The sequence below is a fragment of the Echiichthys vipera genome (assembly GCF_963691815.1).
Source record: "Echiichthys vipera genome assembly, chromosome: 11".
In the NCBI taxonomy this organism is placed as follows: domain Eukaryota; kingdom Metazoa; phylum Chordata; class Actinopteri; order Perciformes; family Trachinidae; genus Echiichthys; species Echiichthys vipera.
The window spans coordinates 28,831,363-28,855,869 of record NC_139836.1 but is presented as its reverse complement, the minus strand read 5'-3'; the positions used below and the strand labels follow the sequence as shown (position 1 = coordinate 28,855,869).

Below are 24,507 nucleotides of genomic sequence, written 5' to 3'. Positions count from 1 at the left end.
TGAAGATAAATGGAATGGAGACAACAAGCATAGGGAAGTGCCAGATTATCTATCTCTATAAATAATCTTTGTTAGGTTCTGAGATTCAGGGCGCACTCACACTGTCCATCCGTATTGTGCCCCGTAGGGTACTTGTCCCCCCTCCCCCTCCCCCTGCGACCCAGACCTGTTTGTACTCACACTACCTGGGCCCAATGCGAATGCTTCTTGCCTGCCTATACGTCATCACGCCGTAACACGTCACACACATTGATTGACGTCATTGCGATGCGTCGCTTTGATTACAAATCTTTCCATAGACCTGAGAGTCTTGTCCGACTGTTTTTGAATATTTTCATCCGACCAAATCTGCAGTAAACACTCCACTTCCGCATCACACTAACGTGAACCTTTCGCCGCCATTGTTTTAAATGTCCGCGCATGGTCCCTCCCTCTTTTTTCTACGTCCGAACAGGCGCACAGAAAATGACGTCAGAACCGCCGTAGACCTCATGCTCGTACATGCGCAAACGTGCTTTACAAAGCCCCCCTCTCCCAAACGGTCCGTGGCCGGCAAGCGGGCCGCAGCTAGCAGGGTACGGTTGCACTCACACTGGTCAAACAAACTAGACTTTAGCTGTGAAACGTGCTTGGACACGGTACGGATGGACAGTGTGAGTGTGCCCTCAATTAATGAGACCATGTTCCATAGTGGGAGAAAGATTTCCATTTGAGATTTACAATAAAATTTAAGAAGGTGTTATGGAGCAGATCCCTGATATCATTCCAGAAAACACAAAGAAATTCCATGGTTACCCCATCTATTCCTGCTGACGTTCCCTTGGAAATCTGCTGTAGTGCTCTATCGAACTCCTAGATTCTTAACTCATCTTCCATTAGTTGTCTGAAATGATAAAAAAACATTTTTAAAACCCCTGATCCTATCTATAAAAAAAATACAGATTTGGATTTATCCAAATTGCTATGAAAAACGTGTCTTGATTTTCAATAATATTATCATTAATATTTAATATGTTTGTCGTTTGAAAATTAAAGAAATAAGAAGAGTTATTTTCCCCTTCTTCAATCCTACGAGCCCTTGAACGAATATGCTCCCTCACTTTTTTACCACACATAGATTGCAACTGGGACTAAAGAATGTTTAATTTGGCATGCTCTTCCAGTGTCAGTTTAGCTTTACAACAGGGCGTATTGTTAGTGATGTCTCTTTGTCTTATCTTTTAGAGTTTAGATAATTGCTTGCCTGTCTTACTTGTTTCAAACCAGGTAAATCCTTTTTTAATTGGGTTTTTAATTCTCTAATAATCTATCAAATTGGCCAAGTAGTCAACTCAGGAAAGATGTCATCAAATGTGTGGGACTGTCGATAGATTCCTTGATGGGGGGCAGTCTATCCGGGGATCAGGAACCAGGTAAAATGCCCGAAATAATGACTTTATCTCTTGAATAACGCTGTATGCCTATAATATAGTCTGTATCTGTATCAGAATCAGAATCAGAATCAGAAATACTTTAATAATCCCAGGGGGAATTGTTTTTGTTTCAAACTCCAGCTATACAAACAACATAATAACAACAATAATATTATACAGATAACATATTTTTGTAAAAACATAAATATAAAACAGTCTAAAAAAGTATATGGTGTTAACAGCCTTTGCATTTGGTGATTAGCTTAAAGTAAAGTTCCATTTCTTTTTGAAAAATATAAAAACAAGGGGTTTTCTTCGAAAATGTACTTAAAAGAATATGAAATTTTGCAAGAAATAAAAACAGTTTTATTAATAGGTAACATTTCCCTTCATTTTGATGTTCTTATTATGTATTACATCCGTTATTCTCGTTTGCACTTGGTATTATCGCGGGAATAGCCGAGAGTTACGCTAGCTCCGTTTACCTATCGTGTAACAGAGAGAGCTCAGCCTGGACTACCTCAGCGCTGATGGTGAATAGCCACTGCTGCGGTAACGGGCGGAGGAGAAGAAGCCGCAGAAGGAGTCAGCAGCGGCAGAGGAGTGATAGTTAGTTCGGAGTTAGTCTTTTAGAATTAGTATTATTACGTGTATCATCTGATCCTTATAAAACACAGAAGGGAAGGGAAACATAAGGAAAGATGGCGGCCGCGGCCTCGCCGGGCTCCGGCTCGTCCACCTCTTCAGACTGGATTGTACTGAGAGACGGTTGCCTGCGTTGCGACGAGGAGGGCCTGCGAAGCCTTTCCTATCACCCGGCCCTCAACGCCATCCTGGCCGTTACCAGTCGCGGGAATATCAAAGTAATTGACGGCACTTCGGGGGCCATTCTCCAGGCTTCAGCGTTGCACGGTAAGCAGCGGAGCCCCGTGTCAGCCCGGACACCAACAGTTTCAGTTCTGAGATAACCGCTGATTGTCAACAGACACTGAACACGACACAGGCTGAGTTGTAACCCCAGCTACCTTACGTTAGCTGTCCCTAGCACTTGTCTTCGGGCCTAGTTAGATCATTTCACCAACAAGGTTCGTTCAGCTTGTTCTGTTGGTGCTGGGGCACTGTCTTCGGATGTTTATCTGTTTGTAGTCGAATGTAAACAAGCGTTTCTTGAATGCCGGTTCTGTTTACCACAGTTGCAACATGTCATATCTAACGCTACCACGCAAGCTAATCGCTAGCTGGTTAACTTAGCACAACGCTAGTTAGCCGGGCAACATTTCCTGTCAGTTTGTGTCATTCTAGTGGCCAGTCGCGATATTTCTTTAGAATTCCAAATCACACCACGGTGATTTAAAGTAGCACACCTAACGTTTTGCCTAGTCCAACATGGTAACTGTGTTAGAGGGAATAGCTTTGATAGCCACTGAGCTATCCAGCGGCACTTTAACGTTAGCTGCTTAACTTCCCAGCCTGTCGTGTGTACTGTCAGTCATTTGGAAGCATTGGCGTGATGCTGAAAGGAACCTGACATGATGCTGCAGAGTTGGTGTAATGGGGCTACATTTACTTGTTGGGCTAACTTGGCTAATTCATTCAAATAACCAGCTTGTCTTGTTGCTCTTGCATGTCTGCACCCAAAGCCCAGTCACAGTGTACCAAGACATTGCATACAAAGTTTCCAAAGACTTAGAAAGGAGTTTCTCAAGCTGTGCTCCATACTCGCCTGGTAAATGCAACGTCGATCACTGCCCTCTGCTTTGTTTACACATGTGCTATGATGTGCGAATAGAGAAATGCATGAACACACCGGGTGTCCCATAGAAAGTGGTCAGTTGTTAGCAATTGTGTACATTTTAAATTTTTGCTAATCTGCTGATGGATGTCAGTGTTTCTGGAAGTGCTTTCACTCGAAATCCATTCATTGGGCGAGATTAATATTTCAACATAAAAGTAGGGTTAATAATTGTGTCTGTACTGGTTTCCATATAAAGTGTTTATTGTGATTTGTCGTACCAGGTGCTTTTCTCAGTTTTGTTTTGCTCTCAGGTAGTAGCACCTCAACATAGGCGGGACTCCAGATGACCACCATAGCCACATTGCATGAAATGGCTGTGACATCATCTTCAACATGACACAAACACTGTCTTCTCTCGCTGGATCCTGTCATTGGCAACCAAACAGCAATGCATACAAGCATTGCACCCAAGCATCTTTTTCAGAATTATATCCTGTAAAAAAGAAATAATTCATATCGGCATATAAATCTAGGTGTGTCACAATAACACATTTTACTGGGCAATAAATTGTCCCAGAAATTATTGCGAGCAGCGATAATATGGCCGTTTTGAGATCATTTTCAACTGATATAATAATAATGGCATAATAATGCAAGCACACTCTTTCAAAGATAAATAAATGTTTATTTCTAAAGAATATTTAACATGAAAGCTGCAAGATATTATAAATATCCAAAATAAATAAACAAAACAACCAAAAACACCAAATAAAATGGACTCTATTTTAACACATTCGTGTGTTGAGTTGCTACTGTTTTACAAAAAAGTTTCACAGCGGCTGAAGTGGTTCAAACCTGAAGTGCTCCCACACGACAGTGGACATGTTCGGCTTTGAAACCAACTCCATCTTTGTTTTTATTCCTCCAAATCTATCCTGTCCTCTAACCTGCTCCTCACAGGGCTCTCCTGCTGCACTCTGGGTAACTCCAGGGGTCCACCTCCCCACACAGACACCGTGCTGCTGACAAGTGACTGACACGATACAAGACGAGGGTTAACTCCTCATTAAGCTGAGGAAGAGAGAGGCTCAGTGGAAACAGATGCATCGCAGTGAAAACTCTGATAGAGAGAGACACCAGGAAAACACAGGAAAAATGGAAATGATCACGGCTGGAAAAGTTATCGAGCTCATTCAAAGTTATCATATGATTCATTGATTTATTGCTTATTGCGACAGGCCTATATATATCTATGAGAAGCCAGTATTGTGCGATAAAATCATCTGACCAATAAAGTGGTTATACAGTGCTCTACATGGTTGTACACCATCACCTAAATAGAAGGTGTATGCTGCGAATATGGGCGACATGGTGGTGCAGGGGTTAGGGGTCGGGCCCTTCTGTGTGGGGTTTGGTTTTCTCCCTGTGTTGGCGTGGGGTTTTCTCCAGGTTCTTCTGCTTCCTCACACTTTCTTGGAATTGCCTGTTGGTACGAATGGAAGAGTAAACGGTTGTCTGTCTCTATGGCTACATCATCACAGTTCGATTGCATAACCATTCAGAGGGCTGCGATTCGGTGATAAAACCATTATTGATGCATCTTTTTTTTCGATACAGAATTTCTTTCTTCTCACTGTGACTATTTAGTACTTTTTAAGAAAAGTATTAGTAATGATCCATAATGAATGAACTTTCAATATATTTTATTAATAAAACAAATGAAAGTGATGTGTCAAGGCAACTGGAAGGTTACATTTGCCAGCATACATCTCTGCATTGTAAAGAATTTAGAGAAAAAATAAAGTCTACCCGCAGTAGTAAATTATTTCTACAGTTCAGCCATATCTGCACCCATGTGGCTCTCATTCACTGCTCTCTTGAGACTCAAGCTGCCACTCATTGTGATATTTTCACTTGCGGTGACAGAAGATTCTGTGACAAAGGACGTCCACGCGTCACATGTTAAAGATATCCTACCCGCTTTCTAAAGTGATTCGGTCTCATTGTAGAGTTTGGGGATCGTTGTGTCAGGAAAATATCTTTTGTATCTCGGCTCCAAAGTGTGCAATATAGTGCGGAAGCACAGGTTTTCAACAACTGAATACGGATGCCAATCCATGGCAATAAAAGTTGATAGTTAGTAATTTGCTTCGCCTTTTCCAAGTTGGGTGGAAGCAACTACAAACGGGTGGTTTGTGGGGGTGGTTTCTCATGTTTGTTGTGTTTATACAATATTTAAATTTGTTTTTTCCCAACCCTAATTAGGCTTAGGCAAGAGTGATTGATTTCTTGAGTAGTCCTCATTTTTTCTTGTGCGCGCTTGTGTGTGCACGAAGCACCTCTTGCCACCATCCGAGAGGAGTTGTGTGATCTAAATGACGGGGTTACTGTGCATGGAGGGGGAAAGCAGTGACGCTTCATCACAAGCACAGAGGCACTGGTCACCCTCTTCAGGGAGGTCTAGTTTGAAAATATGGATGTCGAGGAGCTAGAAGCTTTTTTCAGTGAGCCATGCATTGGTCCTCAGAGAAACCTACTGGAGTTGTGGAAGTCCAACAGGAAACCAGGACAAAAAAGTGAGCGTTGTGTCTGCGGCAGCAGCTGCTGTTCCCTGCCTCCTCTGAGCCAGAAGAGCGCCTGTTTTCCACTGTGGGACTGATCATTAAAGTAATACTTCACCGGTGGAAACATTAATATGTATTGAAAGTGCACTGTATGTACTCCAAATGTAACATACTGTACATTTCTATTTTGGTGCCTTCATGGCATTTTTTTGCACATCTCACACCCTGTGATTGATTGGTTGGCTGATATGCTCATGTCCGACGCAGCTGGTGTTTGTAGCATGGTGGAAATATGTGGCACTCCCTTTGCAAGAAATACTTCGCTTGACACAATACTACCTGGCTGAATGAGTTGATCTGGAGTCAACATGTAGAATTATTTGGTTGAAGAGTGTAAAAATAGAATTAAGGTTCATGGTCTGTCCAGGAGGATTAGGCCATAATTCAATATGATAATTTGGAATAGTTAAGATTTAAATGCTACCAATGCCGGTATTGAGTCTGCTTATCAGCCCAACTTTTTGATTCCTGATACATTTTCTGTGTGGACAGAGTCGACTTACACAGTTTGTCAGCATTAACACAACTGTTTTCTTATTCGAGTGGGAACACAGTGTCGATGAAATAAGAGAATATTTATACAGCTTTCTTTTTGAAAGAAAAAACCTGTTCAGCCTGCCTGCCTGTGTGGCACTGATGTTATTATAACACCATGCTTTGGACCGTGTCTCCCTCTTCATCATGGCTCCTCCTTTTTTCAAGTTTCCAGCATTGTAGACGCATGAGTTGACATTATTTTGAAACTGTAAATAATGCTGGCATTGATAAAAGGAACTGATAAGATGGAGGCACACGATTTTAGTTTTGGTTCCATTCTGCTAGCAGTTCTCAACTGGAACCACCCCTTGATTTCCATCCCTTAGTCTTTCAATGGAATCGATATTGTGAAAAAAATCGTATTGCGATTTTGTGATACACAGCTACATCGTCTACTTTAACATAACAAGCACATTAATTCAACTGAAACAGAAAATGAAGTCTGAAATACCAGAGGGAATAGAATTATAACATTTTAGTTTTGAGCACACAGTTCAATGTGATTAACATCAACTGGATTACATAACCCATGATTTCATATATGTGCGCAGATATCCGGATACATTGAGATTCAAGATCTCTTTATTGTTATTCAGCAAAACAAAAAAATGTAATGCAGAACGAAATCACATGCATGAATATATGAATAAATGTTATTTACAATACAGAATTAATATAAACTGTTCCTGAACCTTGCTGTGCTGCTGTGGTATCTCCTCCCTGAAGGCTTCGGGGAGAACAGGCTGTGACAGGGGTGGGTGGAGTCTATACGGATGCTGCTGGCTTTGGTCCAGTGAGCGCTTTTGGGCCAGATGCTGGATAGGTGGCAATGTGACCCCTATAGTCTTTCCGCTGACCCCACCACTCTCCTCAGGGCCTTTCTTCAGTTGTGTTTGAACTCTCATGCCAGAGAGTGATGCTGCTGGTCAACACACGCCTCTATGGAGCCTCTATAGAAAGTAGTGAGGATGGAGGCAGTAAAGTGGGCCTTCTTCAGCCACCAAAGGTAGTGCAGATGCTGGTCATTCTTTTTCACCAGAGAGAAGGTGTGCAGGGATCAGCACAGGTTGTCCACAACGTGAACCCCCAGACACTTTGTCTGTAAGCATGATATACATTGTCAAAGGTGGAAAATAGCTAAGGTTTCTCCGTATTGCTATCTTAAATGACACTCCACCAGAGATACTTAACTGACATGTAGCCTAGTGCTCTTCAGGTAGTAACTTTGGGCCTTCTGTGAGCTTTTCTCCTTCCAGCCTCCTGACACTGTCTGCTCTCCTCCTCTGTTCCTGTTACAGCTAAACCTGGTGGTCGTGTCAGGTGTCAGTATTTCCCTGCAGTGGACAAGGTGCTCTTTGTGGATGACTATGCAGTGGGATGTAGGAAGGACCTGAACGGCATCTTGCTCCTGGACACCGCTCTTCAGCCTCCAGTGGCCAAGCCTGAGGATATGGTTCAGCTGGAGTTGCCCGTCACAGAGGTAATATACTCTTACTCTTATTTTGCTGTTCAGAGACTCCAGGAAGTTTCTGTTGTCACATGATATTTGACAGTTGTTGTGTTTGGCCTGGATAGATGTGTTAACCCTCTGTTTCACCATCAGAATATAAGCCCTTAGTCAGAATATGAGGGTTAAAGGTATGATTATTTCCACGATTGGTTGTCAAAAGTATCGTATTGATACTTTTCAATACCAGGTGCTTCAAAACAATTCGATATCCACATTTGATTGTGTCTAAAGTACCGAAGTATAAGAAAAATCATATCTACATCCAGATTCAGAAGTCTGTCTGTCCTGTAAATAAGACAAATAATATAAGGCTATTTAGTTTGTTTAATTAAAGGACAAGGTATAGTCTAGGGGTGCAACGGATCACAAAACTCACTAGTGTCACGGTTTTTGAGTCACAGATCGGATCATTTTTCAGATAATACTGTGTAATATTTATTTTGTTATATCATTTAAAACATGAACAGTGAATTAAAAAAATAGCCTGTGTTCATCATACAACAAAAGCTTAATAAAGTGGAAATAGGAAACCACCTTTCTGATCCTCCCAAGGAGGGGGTTTCTTAATGCTGCTACACTGATCACATGCTCAAAGCACCCAGTCTGTGGCACCAGTCCAGCTTCTTTCATTGCATTAGTTTTAGGTTTTTAGCATTATCCGTGGTGACTGTGATGTTGCCTTTGGGCCTCTCAAGCTTCCACTCTGCTACTGCTCCTGCTCCTACAAGTACTTGCACCACATTTGTGCCGGTATGAGCCTCGTAGAGGGGGCGTGTCTGCAGGCCTGGACTCCTCATCTCCCACTCTGTTGTGATGTAGTGCACTGTCACAGTCACACAGCTTTCCGTGGCTCTGGAGGTCCACCCGTCTGTGGTAAGGGCAACAGAGGAAGCCTTAGATGATTCCTTTTTTTTCTTTTCTATTTCATAAAATTCTGGTATGATCTTCGTAGTGGGGGCATGAGTGAATTGGCCTATATCTGCAGCTATAAACACCTCAATAGATTGAGTAATGGCTTTAGCCTGGTCTGAGCCTGCAGGTATGGGCTGCTCAAATTGCTGCTGAGCAAAAAAAAAAAAAGCCCCCCTTAATATAATGGTGGGGAAACATTGAGGCACACGAGGCAGCTTAATTTTTGTTAAAATTGCTCATTGTGGAACGAAATGATTGACTCTGCGTGAGGGTTGACCCCTTGACCAAACATTAGTTGACCAGAAAGGTCATTGGTTGGAACAGATTTCATTGCTCGCTTGGTCAGAAAAAAACACACAATAAACTTTACGCCTTGTGAAAATAAATCAAATCCTATACGGCTGAACCATGTGGGAATTTAATTTGAAAGGGCAGAGACAGGAAGTGGCTGGTCACACTCACCAGCAGTCCACGTTACTTTGTTTTCTATTGCTTTTGTTTGTCAGTGAGAGCGGCTGTAGCCATGGCACTTTTCTTGAATTGTCCTACAAGACTCCTGGCAGCAGTTATGGCTCCACAGAGTTGATCTTGTTTCAGAGTCACGTTTATACACAACTACAAAGTGTTCCCAGCACAACAAACTCCCCGTATGTTTCCCCAGGGCGGGTCTAGAGCCAGATTTGCAGCGACCCTCTTCTCTGCAGTAATCTCACATACGGCCGTTACCTCACCAAGTGGCTCCGCTATGTTGGCAGTGTGGCTCACCTCCAGCATTTAGTTTCCAGTACAATGTGAACAAACTAAAATTCTCATAATATGAGAAGACTGACTACTGTGAGTTGTTTATAAACGTGGGCGTTATTTTCGTTTGACCTTATTTACCTGAGTTGGGGCTGTTTCATTTATTCGTTAGTTTTTTATGCCATTTTTATATAGCCTATTTAATTATTCTTTAGTCTGTTTCGGTGAGGCAGCGTGCATACACGTTGGTCTGTTTATTTAGTTTTTGCACTAATCTCATCTCATCTTCAACCGCTTATCCGGGGTCGGGTCGCGGGGGCAGCAGCTTTAGCAGGGGACCCCAAACTTTCCTTTCCCGGGCCACATTAACCAGCTCTAACTGGGGGATCCCGAGGCGTTCCCAGGCCAGTTTGGTTAATTTGCTACTTAGTAGCTTACACAGCTGCACTGAGCTGGTACTGGCAAACAGTTACAGCTTACCTCCAAGATTGCTTCTTATGGACATCGTGGTTGTTGATTTTGAATCTTACAACATTATAATTCTTGTTATTTTATCATACTTTTTCCGTTAGGACTGAATGTAAAACAAGTTATTAAAATTCTATGGCATTCATTCTGTATGTATTTGTTCATGTTTTACAAAGGGTTTAACCAAAGCAAGTGCATACAACAATGATGGCGTCATAAATCATGCACTTTACAGGCTAAGGGTTGTGTGAAGATGAATTGAGCCGAAGTCACTCCGAGCGCCGACTGTTTTTCCCTTATTAAATCACCACAAAACAACTGTAACACACACACACACAGACCAGTCTACACACACACACACACCAGACGCACGACTCACTACACAGGCTGCAGTGTTTCAGTGGAACTGAGAAATGATCGGCTACTTACAGCTGTGCCGACAGTCTGACAGTCTGACACAGCACTGTGAAGGTGAAACTACAGTTCTAAATATACCGTCAGCTATTGTCGAAGAAATAAATAAAATAAACACATTTCTTTTATAACAACAATACTTTTAATAAGATTCCTGTATCAGAAATCACTCAGTAACTGGCTGTGTGACTGCGCAGCACACGACTCACGTGCATGCATTGCTGTCTCTCAGGCGCACACACAGAATGAAAGGGTTAATTACGTTCACGGTTCAATCAAAAAAATAATATATATATATATTATATTAATAATAAATAGTCTGTGAATGTACTGGGAAAACCCTTTTTGCAGTTCTTTTCGTTTTTTTTTACAGAAAATTTCCTTTATTGTGATATATAGCGTAATCAGGCTAAATTGAACTATATCGTGATATGAGATTTTGGTCATCTTGGCCAGCCCTAGAATGCAGCTGTAAAAAAAACATGCTGGTATCTGTAGAACTTGGTATCGGCCAATACGCAAGTTATAGGTATCGGAGATGGGAAGTACAAATATTTTATGGGAACATCTCTAATGTGTGTGTTTGTTTGTTTTTCAGGCTCAACAGATGCTGTCAGCCTGCCAGGAAAAGATTGATGTGTCTAACACAGAGGGCTATGAACTCTTTGTCAGCCAGCTCAAAGAAGGCCTGAAGAATACCTCACACGAGACGGCAGCAAATCACAAAGTGGCCAAGGTTAGTCTGACAACCTTTCAAAAGGGGATTTTGTTTAATTGTAACATCCTGTTAGTTTGTGCTCCAAGTTGGTGCAGCCAGTTTCATTGAATCTTTTGGAGGTGTAGTGTTGTAGCCATGAGGTTGCAGCAGTGATCTGTGAATGGGCCACATGTGTTATGTGTTCTCCTGGTGAAGCAAGCAGTCTGTGAGGTGGAAGGAATGTGGGCTCCACCAGCCAGCTAATTCTTGGGCCCCAGATATCTTTTCACTTACACAATCATGTGAAGTGACATTAGATAAAGTCACAGCATTCGCTCTCTTTCCACTACCACGCCACTGCGAGCTAGGGCTATCTTCTTCAAGTTTTGGAACCAGCTCTTCGTTTCACAGTCCAAGAGAAGTTGCTTGACCTGCATGATGGGGTTACAGTTCAAGGCCAAGAGGACATGGAGGGGAAAACAGTGACGTTCATGGTTGCAACCACAGAGGCACTGGACACACTCTTCAGGAGGACTAGTTTGAAATTATGGATGTCAACGAGCTAGAAGCTTGTTTCAGTGAGCCAAGCATCCTCAGAAAAACCCAGTGGAGTGATGGGAGTCCAACCGGCACCAGGACAAAAAACACAATGTGCACAATGTGTGAAAGCAGTAGCTGACCAGCATAATTAACAGAATATGAACGCAAATTAAATTAGGTTTTTGTAAGAAAACAACGTTTTGAAGTTGTGGTTGTAAAATAACTAAATCCTTAAAGGGTAACTGTGACTGTTTTGATTGAGAATAAGCATTAGGTGTTGGGTAGTCACATCTTTTGTTAAAATAAAAAAAACAACTATACTAGACACAGCTGTACTAGACACACTCAACTGTAGCTTAAAAACTGTCATATTTTGAATGAAGAATTTTGCTTATGTTACACCCCTAAAATGCAAATGACTCATCTAAATGCACCTGGGATGCATCTTCTGTCCCTTCAGCATTCCAGTCCCCACACCTAAAACTCTTGACAGACTGTTGGTATAGTCAAGGGCATTCTGACAGTTGGCTCTATAATGCAAACATGAAGAAATGACCAAAGTAATATGATTAATCTTATCAATTTGCCATCTGGACTTGATTTTCTATCAATATAAGAGTGTGGTACTGCAGACAGCAGTGTCAGTTCTCAGGTGTCAATGCTTTGAATTTGAGACAGAACACTCATGATTGGGTTCTTCCTTGCAGCTGCATTTTCTTGGAATAATACCACTAACTTGTCATCGTGTACTGAATTAGTCCCATCTCCTCTGATCTACTTTTTCTTTTCCTGTCCTTAAATCCCTCTGTTCTCTCTGTGATCTTTCAGTGGGCCACAGTGACCTTCCATCTCCCCCACCATGTGCTGAAGCTGGTGGCCAGCACCATCGTTAATGAGCTGAAGAAGATAAATCAGAACGTAGCTGCCTTGTCTGTGGCCTCATCCATCATGGACAGGCTCTCCTACCTCTTGTCAAGCGCCAGGCCGGAGCTTGGGGTGGGCCCTGGGCGCTCTGTAGATAGGTGAGCAAGCAGGGAAACAAAGGATGAACGATTATTTTTGAAGAATTAAACATATGAACGATTGACCATTCCAGGATCCTTTTCAGGGAGTTAGTTGTTCTAAATGCAGCATTTTTAACAATTGCGGTGTCACTATGGGAATGTTATGTGTAGATTGTCTGTGAGACCATGGTGGAGATAATCAGCTGTAACCCAGCAATGTAATTGGTTTGTTTTTCCTTTCCTTGTTGCCTCTTGACACTCTTCTCTCGTTATACTTTAATTTTAATTTTCATGCAATGGAGGAATATGCTGGAAGAGATTACCTTTTTGCCTAGGAATAGCATAATGTTTCAAAATGAATAAAGTGATAATGGCTGTGGCTGTAGCACAGCTTTAGCAACCATAGCAACAGCTGTTAACTGAAGGTCCATCTCTGCCCTCTGGAGCTGCTGACCATCCATTCTCTTCCCAGCAAAGGAGGCGGAAGGACCAAGAATTTTTGCTGGCCAACAGCCTGCTGTTCGGCTCATTTTCTGTGATGAGTGTAACATTAAAACATGTAGGAATTAGCAAGCTAGCTAACTAGATAGCTAGCCAGCTGCTACATGAGTAAACTTTAAATGTTGAATATCGTAGTCTCAACAACAAAAAATAATTCCAGCAGTCGGGTTGCCAGGTTTGTTGCAGAGTGTGTCAGTGATCAGCCTGCTCCATGTCAGTGATGAATCAAACAGGGGAACCACTCATTTGGACTAATCAATTAATTTACAACAGTATTTAACGTTAGCCAGTCTTCAGCTGGAAGTCTTTCTTTGAGTGCTGTGGAATCCATTAGCTAGCTCTCAACTCAGAATGATTCTTGTTTCTGTAGCAACAACAGACAACCATGGCAACCAGCAACGCCCAACGCTATTGGCTGCTACAATGGAAACAGAACGGGACAGAAAGTCATTGTCAAACCTGTCAAAACATTTTTAAATATTAATTCAGACTAAATATATTTTTTATGGAAAAGCAATACTTTTGTTCTGTACTCCTCAAAACGCCCCATGGCTATATTATTAAAACAGATATAGCTTTTAGTAAAGATTATACATATTCAACCTTTAACAACAATATGCTCTACCACAGCATAGATAGCACATTGCTGTCGCCTGATGAGGAACAACTGTTTTGGCTAATTTTCTGTAAGTGTAGCATGAAAGTATGGTGGAATGAGCTAGCCTAACTAAAATTAGCCAAACAGAGTTGTCACTCATATATGCATAGTATCCAATTAGAAGGATGCCTCATGGCAGAAAGTATTAGCCAATCACAGCACAGTAGGATAGGACTAGGCGGAACACTGATCTGTGCCTGCTTTGTCAAGCCGGATGTGGATTGATGGAGCAGATCTGATTGGAACAAATCAGATTTTTGTGTCCATATTACTCTGAGAAAATTTGATCCGTCACATTTGCTTGTATGTAAATGTAGCCCGAATGAGCCTTTTGATTGAATTCAGTTTTGTTTTGGATTTTCCTGTGCGCCTCTTAAAAAATGTTCTGTTGACTTCCTTAAACCACTCCAGTTCCGTGTAATATTGTTCAACCACTACAGTCTTATTTATTCATGTGCATAATTTTAGTCGTCCAGGAGAACAAATATGTTGTTAGTGCAGTTTACTTAATTAAATTTGGTCATAGTGCACAACAATTATTATTATTTTTCTCCATGACACCAGCAATATGGGGCTAACATCAGTTCTTACACCGGTGCCAAGTTAGTCAGGCCATGTCAATCAGGAACTAACATTTAGGCTCCGTTCTCACTGCAGGTCTTAATGCACAATTCCCATTTATTGCTCAAATCTGATTTTTTGTTTGGCCGTTCACACATAAATGTGGCCTGTCTACGGATTGCTGTGTGAACAGCTCACGCTCCTGAAGTGACCTGCATGTACAGTTAACCATTGATGACATCACGCCACAACGGTGTTTATGGAAGCGAACATGGCAACGGCAACCGGTATTGTAGGACTTTATGGCTTAAAGCTAAAACAGTGTGTGAGCCACTGTCCGCCTGCTTCACTGCTGTCCTTCTTGTTTGTTTTGATTCTGTTCCTGGCTCCCGCCCCTGGCACACTTATTTGTCATTCATTTACAAGACAGTGCATCGTGGGTCAGAATGGCGTCTAAGTCACATTAAATGCGACCTGACTTTTCAGATTGCGGTTGCATTAAAAAAATCATAATTGTGATTGGAAAATGTCAGATTCAATGGGACTTCTGCTGTTCACACTATCAAAAACAAATCAGATATGGGTCACACGTGAGCCAAAAAATCAGATTCAGGTCACTTGAAACTGCAGTGGGAACGTAGCCTAAGTGGTCCCCTTACAAGTAACTTTTAAATAGCATTTCTTATTCTGAATTTTGAGGGGTATTAATGTATAATCTATAATTTATAACATACACATATAATCCATTGCAAAACAGGAAGTGACACATTCCACAGCAGCATACAGAAGAGTGAACATGTGTTCTTCTTTGCAGATCTTTGATGTACAGTGAGGCCAACAGGAGGGAGACTTTTACATCGTGGCCACATGCTGGCTACAGGTGGGCTCAGCCTGATCCAATGGCTCAAGCTGGGTTTTACCACCAGGTAGGTTCACACATTAGTCTGTATGCATGAACTCACTTTACATCTCTTTTTACTCTCATGCACATTCACAATATTTCCATGTTGGTCAATGCACAATTATTCAGTTAGAGGAAGAAACATGGTCACATTTAACCCAATGTAACCATGCAGACAACTCTTGTTAAACCATTTTTACTTACCGGTCCGGTAGTTGTCATGCCAACAACATCAAGCTGTAGTAAGCTTTGCAGAGTCATCAGGGTCTGTACAAAGGAACAATAAATGTTAATGTTGCCAGCAGCAACAACCATTGGATTAGATTGTGTTAGTCATTGCACAGGGTAAAGTACTGAGGCAACTAAATGCAGTCTAGCATCTAAGCTTAGCACCCTAACAACCTAAAAATCAGTGAAGAATGTACCTGATCAGGTGACAGCTGAGGGGAGGAAGTGTGAGAGGTTTCCCCCATGGCTGTGCCCTCTTGAAGCCCCTCTTCAGGTTCACCATGGATGAACTGTAGGCCTTAACGTCACCTGATCGGAAAGCACTGTTGCATGCATTGTGTACTGGGTGGACCACTCTGTTCATCCACCACTTCTTGACACTATAGTGACACTACTAGTGACACTATTGATGTTGGTGTTGATACAGTCAGTCAAGAACCGAGAAGGGATAAGAATCAAAGGATCTCATGAAGGAAGCAATATACGAACAAGTGTCCTCATTTTTTGGAGTGGTTGAGAGCACTCTTACTCTTAAGATAAGAAAAAAACAACAACATAGCTGTAGCTTGGCCCTCCTCTTTTCCTCCACCTTTGTTTACGTTACACTAGGGATATCACGAGAAATGAGATACCTTTCGGTTCTAAAATAAAATAACCCGATGCCTGTTTTTTTGAGGCACCAGAAGTAAGTGTCGGTGCTGGGACTCTTCCTGAACTAATGGGAGCAGTATAGAGTGTTCCAGTCCTACTTGCATTCAGAAGTAGGTGGTCACGAAGAAGTGTAGCTCACATGGCATAACAAACCTCATGTTGAAATGAACTACAGCAATCACTTTGTCCTGACTCGTTTCTAAAAAAGGCACCATGAGTCGTGTATGGAAGCACTTTGTGTATGAAGCAGATGACCGTGGCGTTATCAATCTGCTCAAGCCACGATGCAAACGATGCTACCGTGGTCTTCACCTACAAAAACGGATAAGATAGGTAACGTCATGTTTAACAATGTGATGAAAAACTAAAAAAAAAAACTAAACTAAACCATAGGAGGTATTCAGGAGGACAGCTACGGTACAGCTGCTAATCCAAGGTGATTTTTGATTCATATATATGAACAACATCCAAATGTGATTTTTTTTTTTTCATCTTTCATATTAAAATACATGTTACATGATGTTTGGATGGCTCGTGGACAAATCCTTTGCAATAATGCTGTTTCTTATGTAGCATACGTAGGTTTAACATTAGCCTGTACCTCATAGTAATGCAGCCTTGCAGTTAGCATGACTTTACAATTCAGTGGGTCTTATAAACTAAATACTTTTGCAAATGTGTTAGTGATCTCTGGCTCACTAAAAGATGACCCAAAGCCGGGGATTACAGATAATGTTGTTTAAGTTGTGAATTCTAATGTTCGAAAGTTCTTGTCAGCTGTATATGTGTGCAAGACTGTTGTTCGCGAGCTGACCCATAGGCACAACCACTGATTTGCAGAATCGGCGAGGCGCTGAGCATTGGGTCGTGCACGCTCCACCATCTCCGTCTAGAGTCTTGACCAGGCTTTTCCAAAGTTAGGGTCTGGACCCAAAGTGGGTCTTAAATACAAAAATATGTGTTCACACTCTTTTGCTGAGGTAACGTTTAGTGTGTACCTCTGATTCCCTCACTCGTGATAATGTGAATTCATGAAGTATTTTTGTAAGTTAAGGTCCCCGGGGAACACCAAATTTCCCTTTTGGGTCTTGAGTTGAAAGAGTTTGGGAACAATAATTTAATGTTTATGCTGGTTATGCTTGTCATGTTTTTACACCTTCTCTGTAAACTCTGGATACTCCAGAAGATAAATGAACAGTGTAGTATGGAGCTGTGCAAGTGTTTGTAAGCTCTATTGTTTCCCCTTCTTTCCACAGCCTGCCTCAACAGGGGATGACAGAGCCATGTGTTTCACGTGTAGTGTGTGTCTGGTCTGTTGGGAACCTACAGATGAGCCATGGTGAGTAGAGACCATAATTCCGCATTGATTGGGCTACTATATCAATTATGACTAACATTTCCCCACTACCCCCAGGTCTGAACACGAGCGACATTCTCCCAATTGTCCATTTGTGAAGGGTGAGCACACGCAGAACGTGCCGCTGTCAGTGACACTGGCCACAAGCCCCGCCCAATTTCCCAACAGTCCCGACAGTTCAGACAAAATCGCCTGCTATGGCTTCGGCAGCTGCCCGCAGTTTCTGGCTACTGCCACCAAGAGGGGCAAGGTCTGCATCTGGGATGTCTCCAAAATGATGAAGGTCAGAGCATTGAACTGAGGAGACGTGGCACTTTGTCATCTGTCTTAGTGTTGACCCCAGATTCAAGAGTGTGTATCTGTGTGCTTAACAGGTGCACCTAAAGTTTGACATCAACCCATACGACCCGGCCATCCTGAGGCAGCTGATTCTGTGCGGCGGGGAACAGAGCCAGCAGACACTGACCGAGTCTCGGAGACCAACTCTGGCCTGGCTCGAGGAGACATCCTCCTGCTCCGACCTGCCCAAGCTAGAGGGAGACAGGTGAACACTCACTCTCTCACACACACAGTCTCACACACACAGTCTCACACACACAGTCTCACACACACAGTCTCACACACACACACACACACACACACACACACACACACACACACACTGTGTTACTGGTGTTACACAGTGTTTAGGCATACAGCGATTCCATTACTTTCCCACTACCCCCACTGATGTTTAGCTAATTTTTGCGTACTAACACCCACTGCTCCACTCCGTAGTCTGGTTGCTCAATGTTTGTCATTATGAAGATCTAATGTGAGTTCATATTTTCTGAGGGTCTCTTCTTTAGTCAGCCTTTGTCAGATATGTAATAAATCTAATGTTACTTTATCCATGCAATAATTTCCCAACCGAAAAACATGAAGGAAATGTGTTTTTTCGAAAAACATATATTTAGTCAATCTTTGGTAACATTAGCTGATTGTGAATGTCATTGTCAACAATGGTTTTACCTATCATGTCCATTTACATTAAAATGCACCGAATCAGCACCTCTAAAGCTTACTAATAACACGTTAAATCTCCATACAAAATCAGTGTAGAAACAAAAACATTTCAGGAGGTAATCTACCAGACTATGGTTGAGTTCAGTATTCCATACCATGTTTCTATTAAGTAGAGTAAAGCAGATTTTTTTATTATGTTTGAAACCTTAGTACCTGAATTGCATTACTTCTGTTACATTCAGGAGTACCAGCAATGTTCATAACAAACAGAAAGCGACCCAGGCAGTGATTTTGTCACCTGCAACTGTTGGACTACTTGCCTACCTTTTCAAGTCATCTAAGCATTTTCTGGCAATGCCATTAGAGCTGAGGTTGGCACGGGTTACCATAGTTACGCCTTTCTAAACGGCAAGGAGGCTGTCAGGAATTCACATGGTCATTACAGCAGTGCAACCAAAAACACATTCATACAGTCTATTACTCTATAGTCTATCTACACAAAAGAATGTTGAGTGATCGTTTACATCATGGGAATGTAGTGCATGGCATGTGATTTCATATGCAGCCTATGTCTTTTCAGACCAGTCATTTCCTGGAGTCTAGAGCTCCTTTCACACAGCCTTTTCATTGCGGGGCTGTTGCGCCTTTTTTTTACAGCAAATAAACGTAGACAGTCTCTGAGCCGGCAGAGGAGATAGTAGAAGAAAATCAGTGGGAAGGCTGGCAGGGTGGAACTAAACACAGTACTCGACCCATATGAGGGTCAAAATGTGACAAAGCAGCATCCCAATTAGCCTAAGTCATCCATAACTTACAGAAGCAGTCTATGCAATCGTTCACCGTCTCTTCCTCTCTTTTCTCTCTCTCCCCCTCTCTCAAACACACACAGACACACAAACAGGTGCGGGTGCCGAGGTGCTGCAGTCAATGTGTTTACATCCAGTTTAAAATCCAGATTAGATTCGGGTTAAGGCAAAACTCGAACACCATCTAAACACCGTACCCAGAGTATAATCAGAGTTTTTATGCCCCTGTTAACAGACCTAGATAACCCCTTTAGTACCTCAACTATTCATGCATGTAAACAGCGTCGGTTGTAACTCCCCCTCCCCACTCCACGGCAGTAGCTTTTGACCCAGAAATAGAATAAACCAGGAAGCAACAGCGCTGATAAACACACTGACTGTCTTGGTCCTTCTCTCTTCTGACAGTTGTGCTACTTTAATGTACAAAGTTGGTAGTTTGTGGGCCGGGTTTGAGTGGTTGATTGACGGTGCCGATTGGTTCACACACACTAGACAACTCTTTTGCTTCCAGAATGCCAGCGTTCTGTGAGAAATCACACCTGGGGTGGCTTTACGCTGCCATGCTGGGTTCTGTGTGAATAAACTAAAAGCTGGCATTGCGGCGTGCCTTCATTGTGGCATTGTTGTGGGATCTCTCTGTGAAAAGGGCCTATGCTTGGAGTCTTTTTTTGAAGTTGTATAGAGACTCGATGATGATAAGTCCCGCCAAATGGACAAAGGAAGAAATATGGTTTCTCCTGAAATTGCTGTTGCATTTTTTAAGCAACACGGACGTTGACTTGTCAATTTGTGTTTTATCATGTTGTTTTTTTTTTTAACCACTTCTTCTTTTCCAGCGATGACCAGTTGGAGGATTCAGACAGTGATGAGCATTCCCGATCAGAGTCAGTAACAGGTATGAAGTCCTGGTGGAGCCCTTGTTGTTTGCATTTGAATATACCACAGATGATACATTTGAAAAAATTTGCGTTAGGCCTTACTGAGATAGTATTTTCCATCATTGTGATCTGGTCATTGGCAGGAAAAACCTCAGACCTCTTGTCTTGCTTCTGTTCCAGGCCAGCAGTCCCAGTGGGAGAGCATGGATGTCAGCCTAGGGGTGACGTCGCTGAGTGTGCTCCAGCAGCCAGAGAAGCCCTCCCTCCAGTGGGAGGTGGTGACCAGTGTGCTGGAGGACACGGTCAAGGACCTGGAGGAATTGGGTGCCAACCCCTCACTAAACCAAGCTAAGGCCCACAGCCAGGCTAAGGCAAAGGACAAGGTCCCAGACCACCACAACATTCCCTTCCCCTGCCTGCTGGCCGGTGGTCTATTGAGCTACCGTTCAGCATCCAGCACCCCCATGGCTGGACTCCCACCCACAGCCCCAGCTACAACACGCAGGACCACAGATGGTCCCCTTAGGACTCAGGGCCCTGAGCCCTTCCATCCTGGCCCTCTACAGGATCAGGGCCCCATGGAGATAGAGACCTGCAGCCCCCAGACTGCAGCCCAAGAGCAGGGCTTCTCTAACCTAGTCGGTTCTCAACCACCAAGCCCCTCTTCTCTGCCGGCTGTGCGCAGGACTATACCTGTGCTGCTGCTGTACAGTATCAGAGAGGTGGACGACAAGTCCTCAGGACAGGTGTTTGCTCAAATGAACAACCTTATGGGCAAGGGGCTTCATGAGGAGGGCTTTACTGTCCCACAGATTATAGAGATGGAGTTCGACACACATGAGCAGCTACTTCTTCAGGACCCTCCTATCACGTACATTCAGCAGTTTGCTGATGCAGCCACTAATCTGGCAGGGTTAGATGGTCACATGGACAAATGGAGCACACTGGCTGCAGCGACTGCCTCCAACCCGCCCCGACCTGGAGCACTGGTGCAGTGCTTGAGGCTGCCCAAACAGCTGGAAGAGGAGAATCTTTATGTGGACTCTATCACGCCCTGCTGGGATGGTGTGCATCTTCTGGTCAGCCTGCAGCCATGTGGCACTGAATCTCTGAGTGCGACAAATCAAGTGGAGGCTCTCAACAATCTCAACCGTCTGCACTCTGCCCTCTGCAGCCAACGCAAAGGAGACCCGCTACACACGGTGGCCAATGGGGTTGAAGGCCACCACTCAGGGGGTTCACCGCCTCAAACGCCCCTCATTCTGCCCCCAGGAGACCAACAGCACCAGCAACAGAGGTCCCCAAGTGGTGGGAGTGGAGGCTATCTTGCACTCTACAAGCTCAATTACTCCACTCGTATTGTCACCTTAGACGAGGAACCCGTCAAGGTGCAGCAGATTTGGGACCCTTGTGATGCCATCACCTCTCTTATATTACTTCCTCCAGATGTGCTTGACGGCAGGGAAGATGACAGTGAAGAGGCTCCTGAGGAGACTCTCCCCTCTGGGTCAAAAAATGGCTCATCTGGGTTTAGAACAGCTGCTGGCTCTGGAACTGGGACTGCATGTGGAGCAGCCACAACCAGCAGTAGCGCTACTGTCACCAGTCCCTCTACCTCGAGCCACAAAGAGTGCAAGAGGTTAGAGGTGGCAGGACTGGGCCACCTGGTGGTGACCACCAGGACTGGGCACATAATGATACTGGACCTGTCCACGCTGGAGGTCCTGGCTAAGGTGGAGCCGCCTAAGAAGGAAGGGTCAGCAGAGGAGACTGACCCCTTTGTCTCAGTTACCTATTGCTCTGGGACCGACCGCCTTTGTGCCTGTACCAAAGGTGAGTGTTTCCTTCCTGCACCTGTTTCCCAGCAGACAGCAGTGCTGATCACTGCTGGGATGCATAGGCTGGCTTTAACAAGCCCCGATCAATGTATATTCATTTTTTCTTTTTTACTTGACTTTATTGAATGTATTGTGTGTAACTCGCAGGTGTTTAATAACAATAAGGTATTTTCATTGACAAACTTCTGGCTGATCCATATTTTAAAGAGTAATTTAAAGCAGTGGTTCCCATCCTTTCGGTCTGAGGTTCCCTCACAGTGCTGTCAGATGAACTCATGTACCCCTTCATCTGTTTCAGTGTATGTTCCAACACTATTCATTATTTAAAAGTAGATACTGATCCTTTTTCTTTATCCAGTTTTATTGTCTGTATTAAGGTTGTTTTGGTCAGCAATCCTACTACTTCTGCTTGGAGTGAAACTGACTATTTCATCTGTTTATCAATTACTTTGAGCTAACTATTTCAACTGTTTATCCGTTACTTTGAGCTAACTATTTTAACTGTTTATCCATTACTTTGAGCTAACTATTTTAACTGTTTATCCATTACTTTGAGCTAACTATTTTAACTGTTCATCCATTACTTTGAGCAAACTATTTCATCTGTTTATCCATTACTTTGAGCAAACTATTTCATCTGTTTATCCATTACTTTGAGCTAACTATTTCATCTGTTTATCAATTACTTTGAGCTAACTATTTCATCTGTTTATCCAGTACTTTGAGCTAAATATTTCATCTGTTTTTCCATTACTTTGAGCTAAATATTTCATCTGTTTATCCATTACTTTGAGCTAAATATTTCATCTGTTTATCCATTACTTTGAGCTAACTATTTCAACTGTTTATCCATTACTTTGAGCTAACTATTTCTACTGTTTATCCATTACTTTGAGCTAACTCTTTCATCTGTTTATCAATTACTTTGAGCTAACTATTTCATCTGTTTATCAATTACTTTGAGCTAAATATTTCTACTGTTTATCCATTACTTTGAACTAACTATTTCTACTTTTTACACATTACTTTGAGCTAACTATTTCATCTGTTTATCCATTACTTTGAGCTAAATATTTCAACTGTTTATCCATTACTTTGAACTAACTATTTCTACTGTTTATCCATTACTTTGAGCTAACTATTTAATCTGTTTAACAATTACTTTGAGCTAACTATTCCAACTGTTTATCCATTAGTTTGAACTAACTATTTCTACTGTTTATCCATTACTTTGAGCTAACTATTTCTACTGTTTATCCATTACTTTGAACTAACTATTTCTACTGTTTATCCATTACTTTGAGCTAACTATTTCATCTGTTTATCCATTAGTTTGAACTAACTATTTCTACTGTTTATCCATTACTTTGAGCTAACTATTTCATCTGTTTATCCATTACTTTGAGCTAACTATTTCAACTGTTTAGTCATTACTTTGAGCTACCTATTTCATTTGTTTAGTCATTACTTTGAGCTAACTATTTCAACTGTTTATCCATTACTTTGAGCTAACTATTTCCTCTGTTTATCCATTACTTTGAGCTTACTATTTCATCTGTTTAGTCATTACTTTGAGCTAACTATTTCATCTGTTTAGTCATTACTTTGAGCTAACTATTTCTACTGTTTATCCATTACTTTGAGCTAACTATTTCATCTCTTTAGTCATTACTTTAGCTAACTATTTCAACTGTTTAGTCATTACTTTGAGCTAACTATTTCATCTCTTTAGTCATTACTTTGAGCTAACTATTTCTACTGTTTATCCATTACTCTGAGCTAACTATTTCTACTGTTTATCCATTACTTTGAGCTAACTATTTCAACTGCACATATACTGGACTAGTCAGCAGACTATATGACTCTTTGTTTCATTTTCAATCACTTGATTGTAAACTCGTTATTTGGATATGGAATCATACCTACTGCAGTATTTCTATCACAAATTCACTGACAGAGACCCAAAGCAGCCCAAGACCCTGGCATCCATAGCAACAGGGTAAACCCTGTCCTTTCTCTTAGCTAAACACTTCTTCCTTCTTTTCAACAGCGTATTAATGCAGAGTCGGTGTTCTATTAAGTATTTCTGGCAGCATCATGTGTAGCATCGAGTCTACATAAACTACATGGTTCATGGTGTTCATGGTAATAAAGAAACATGTCACCCAGTGTTCATTGACATGTTTTTTTAACAACAATGATGCTCTATGGCACAGAGGAAGAAGATATGTCAGGCTGTGACACACTCGCAATTAAAGTCTGCTGACTGATACATTTCACCAGGCTCATATACTGGATGATATTAGCTGATATTAGCGTATTGGCACATACTACGTCAGCTGATAAATGGCACATTTTAGTACAGAAATGCCAAATATATGTTTTGAATCTCTAATTATTCTATAATTTGTCCAGTTAGGAGTTTATTTTTAAGATGAAAAATGTTCTTCCCAGTTCATTTCTCACTCCCAAATCTTAAAAAATTAGGAAGAGGAAAAAAAGAACATTTAAGAAACCTTATAAAAAAGT

General features: G+C 42.1%; 1 protein-coding gene across 3 annotated transcripts in view; it reads left to right on the top strand.

The window, feature by feature from the left end:
• Positions 1-1,934: 1,934 nt before the first annotated feature.
• birc6 (baculoviral IAP repeat containing 6) overlaps positions 1,935-24,507 on the top strand; it is a 142,922-nt gene continuing 120,349 nt past the window's right edge. For all 3 annotated transcript variants that reach the window (XM_083922527.1, XM_083922528.1, XM_083922526.1), the window contains exons 1-10: positions 1,935-2,324; positions 7,607-7,788; positions 10,952-11,089; positions 12,419-12,612; positions 15,129-15,240; positions 17,351-17,433; positions 17,509-17,734; positions 17,826-17,995; positions 20,099-20,157; positions 20,321-21,973. In XM_083922527.1, the coding sequence (XP_083778653.1) occupies positions 2,114-2,324; positions 7,607-7,788; positions 10,952-11,089; positions 12,419-12,612; positions 15,129-15,240; positions 17,351-17,433; positions 17,509-17,734; positions 17,826-17,995; positions 20,099-20,157; positions 20,321-21,973 (3,028 nt within the window). In that variant the 5' untranslated portion in view covers positions 1,935-2,113. The remainder of the gene's footprint in view (positions 2,325-7,606; positions 7,789-10,951; positions 11,090-12,418; positions 12,613-15,128; positions 15,241-17,350; positions 17,434-17,508; positions 17,735-17,825; positions 17,996-20,098; positions 20,158-20,320; positions 21,974-24,507) is intronic.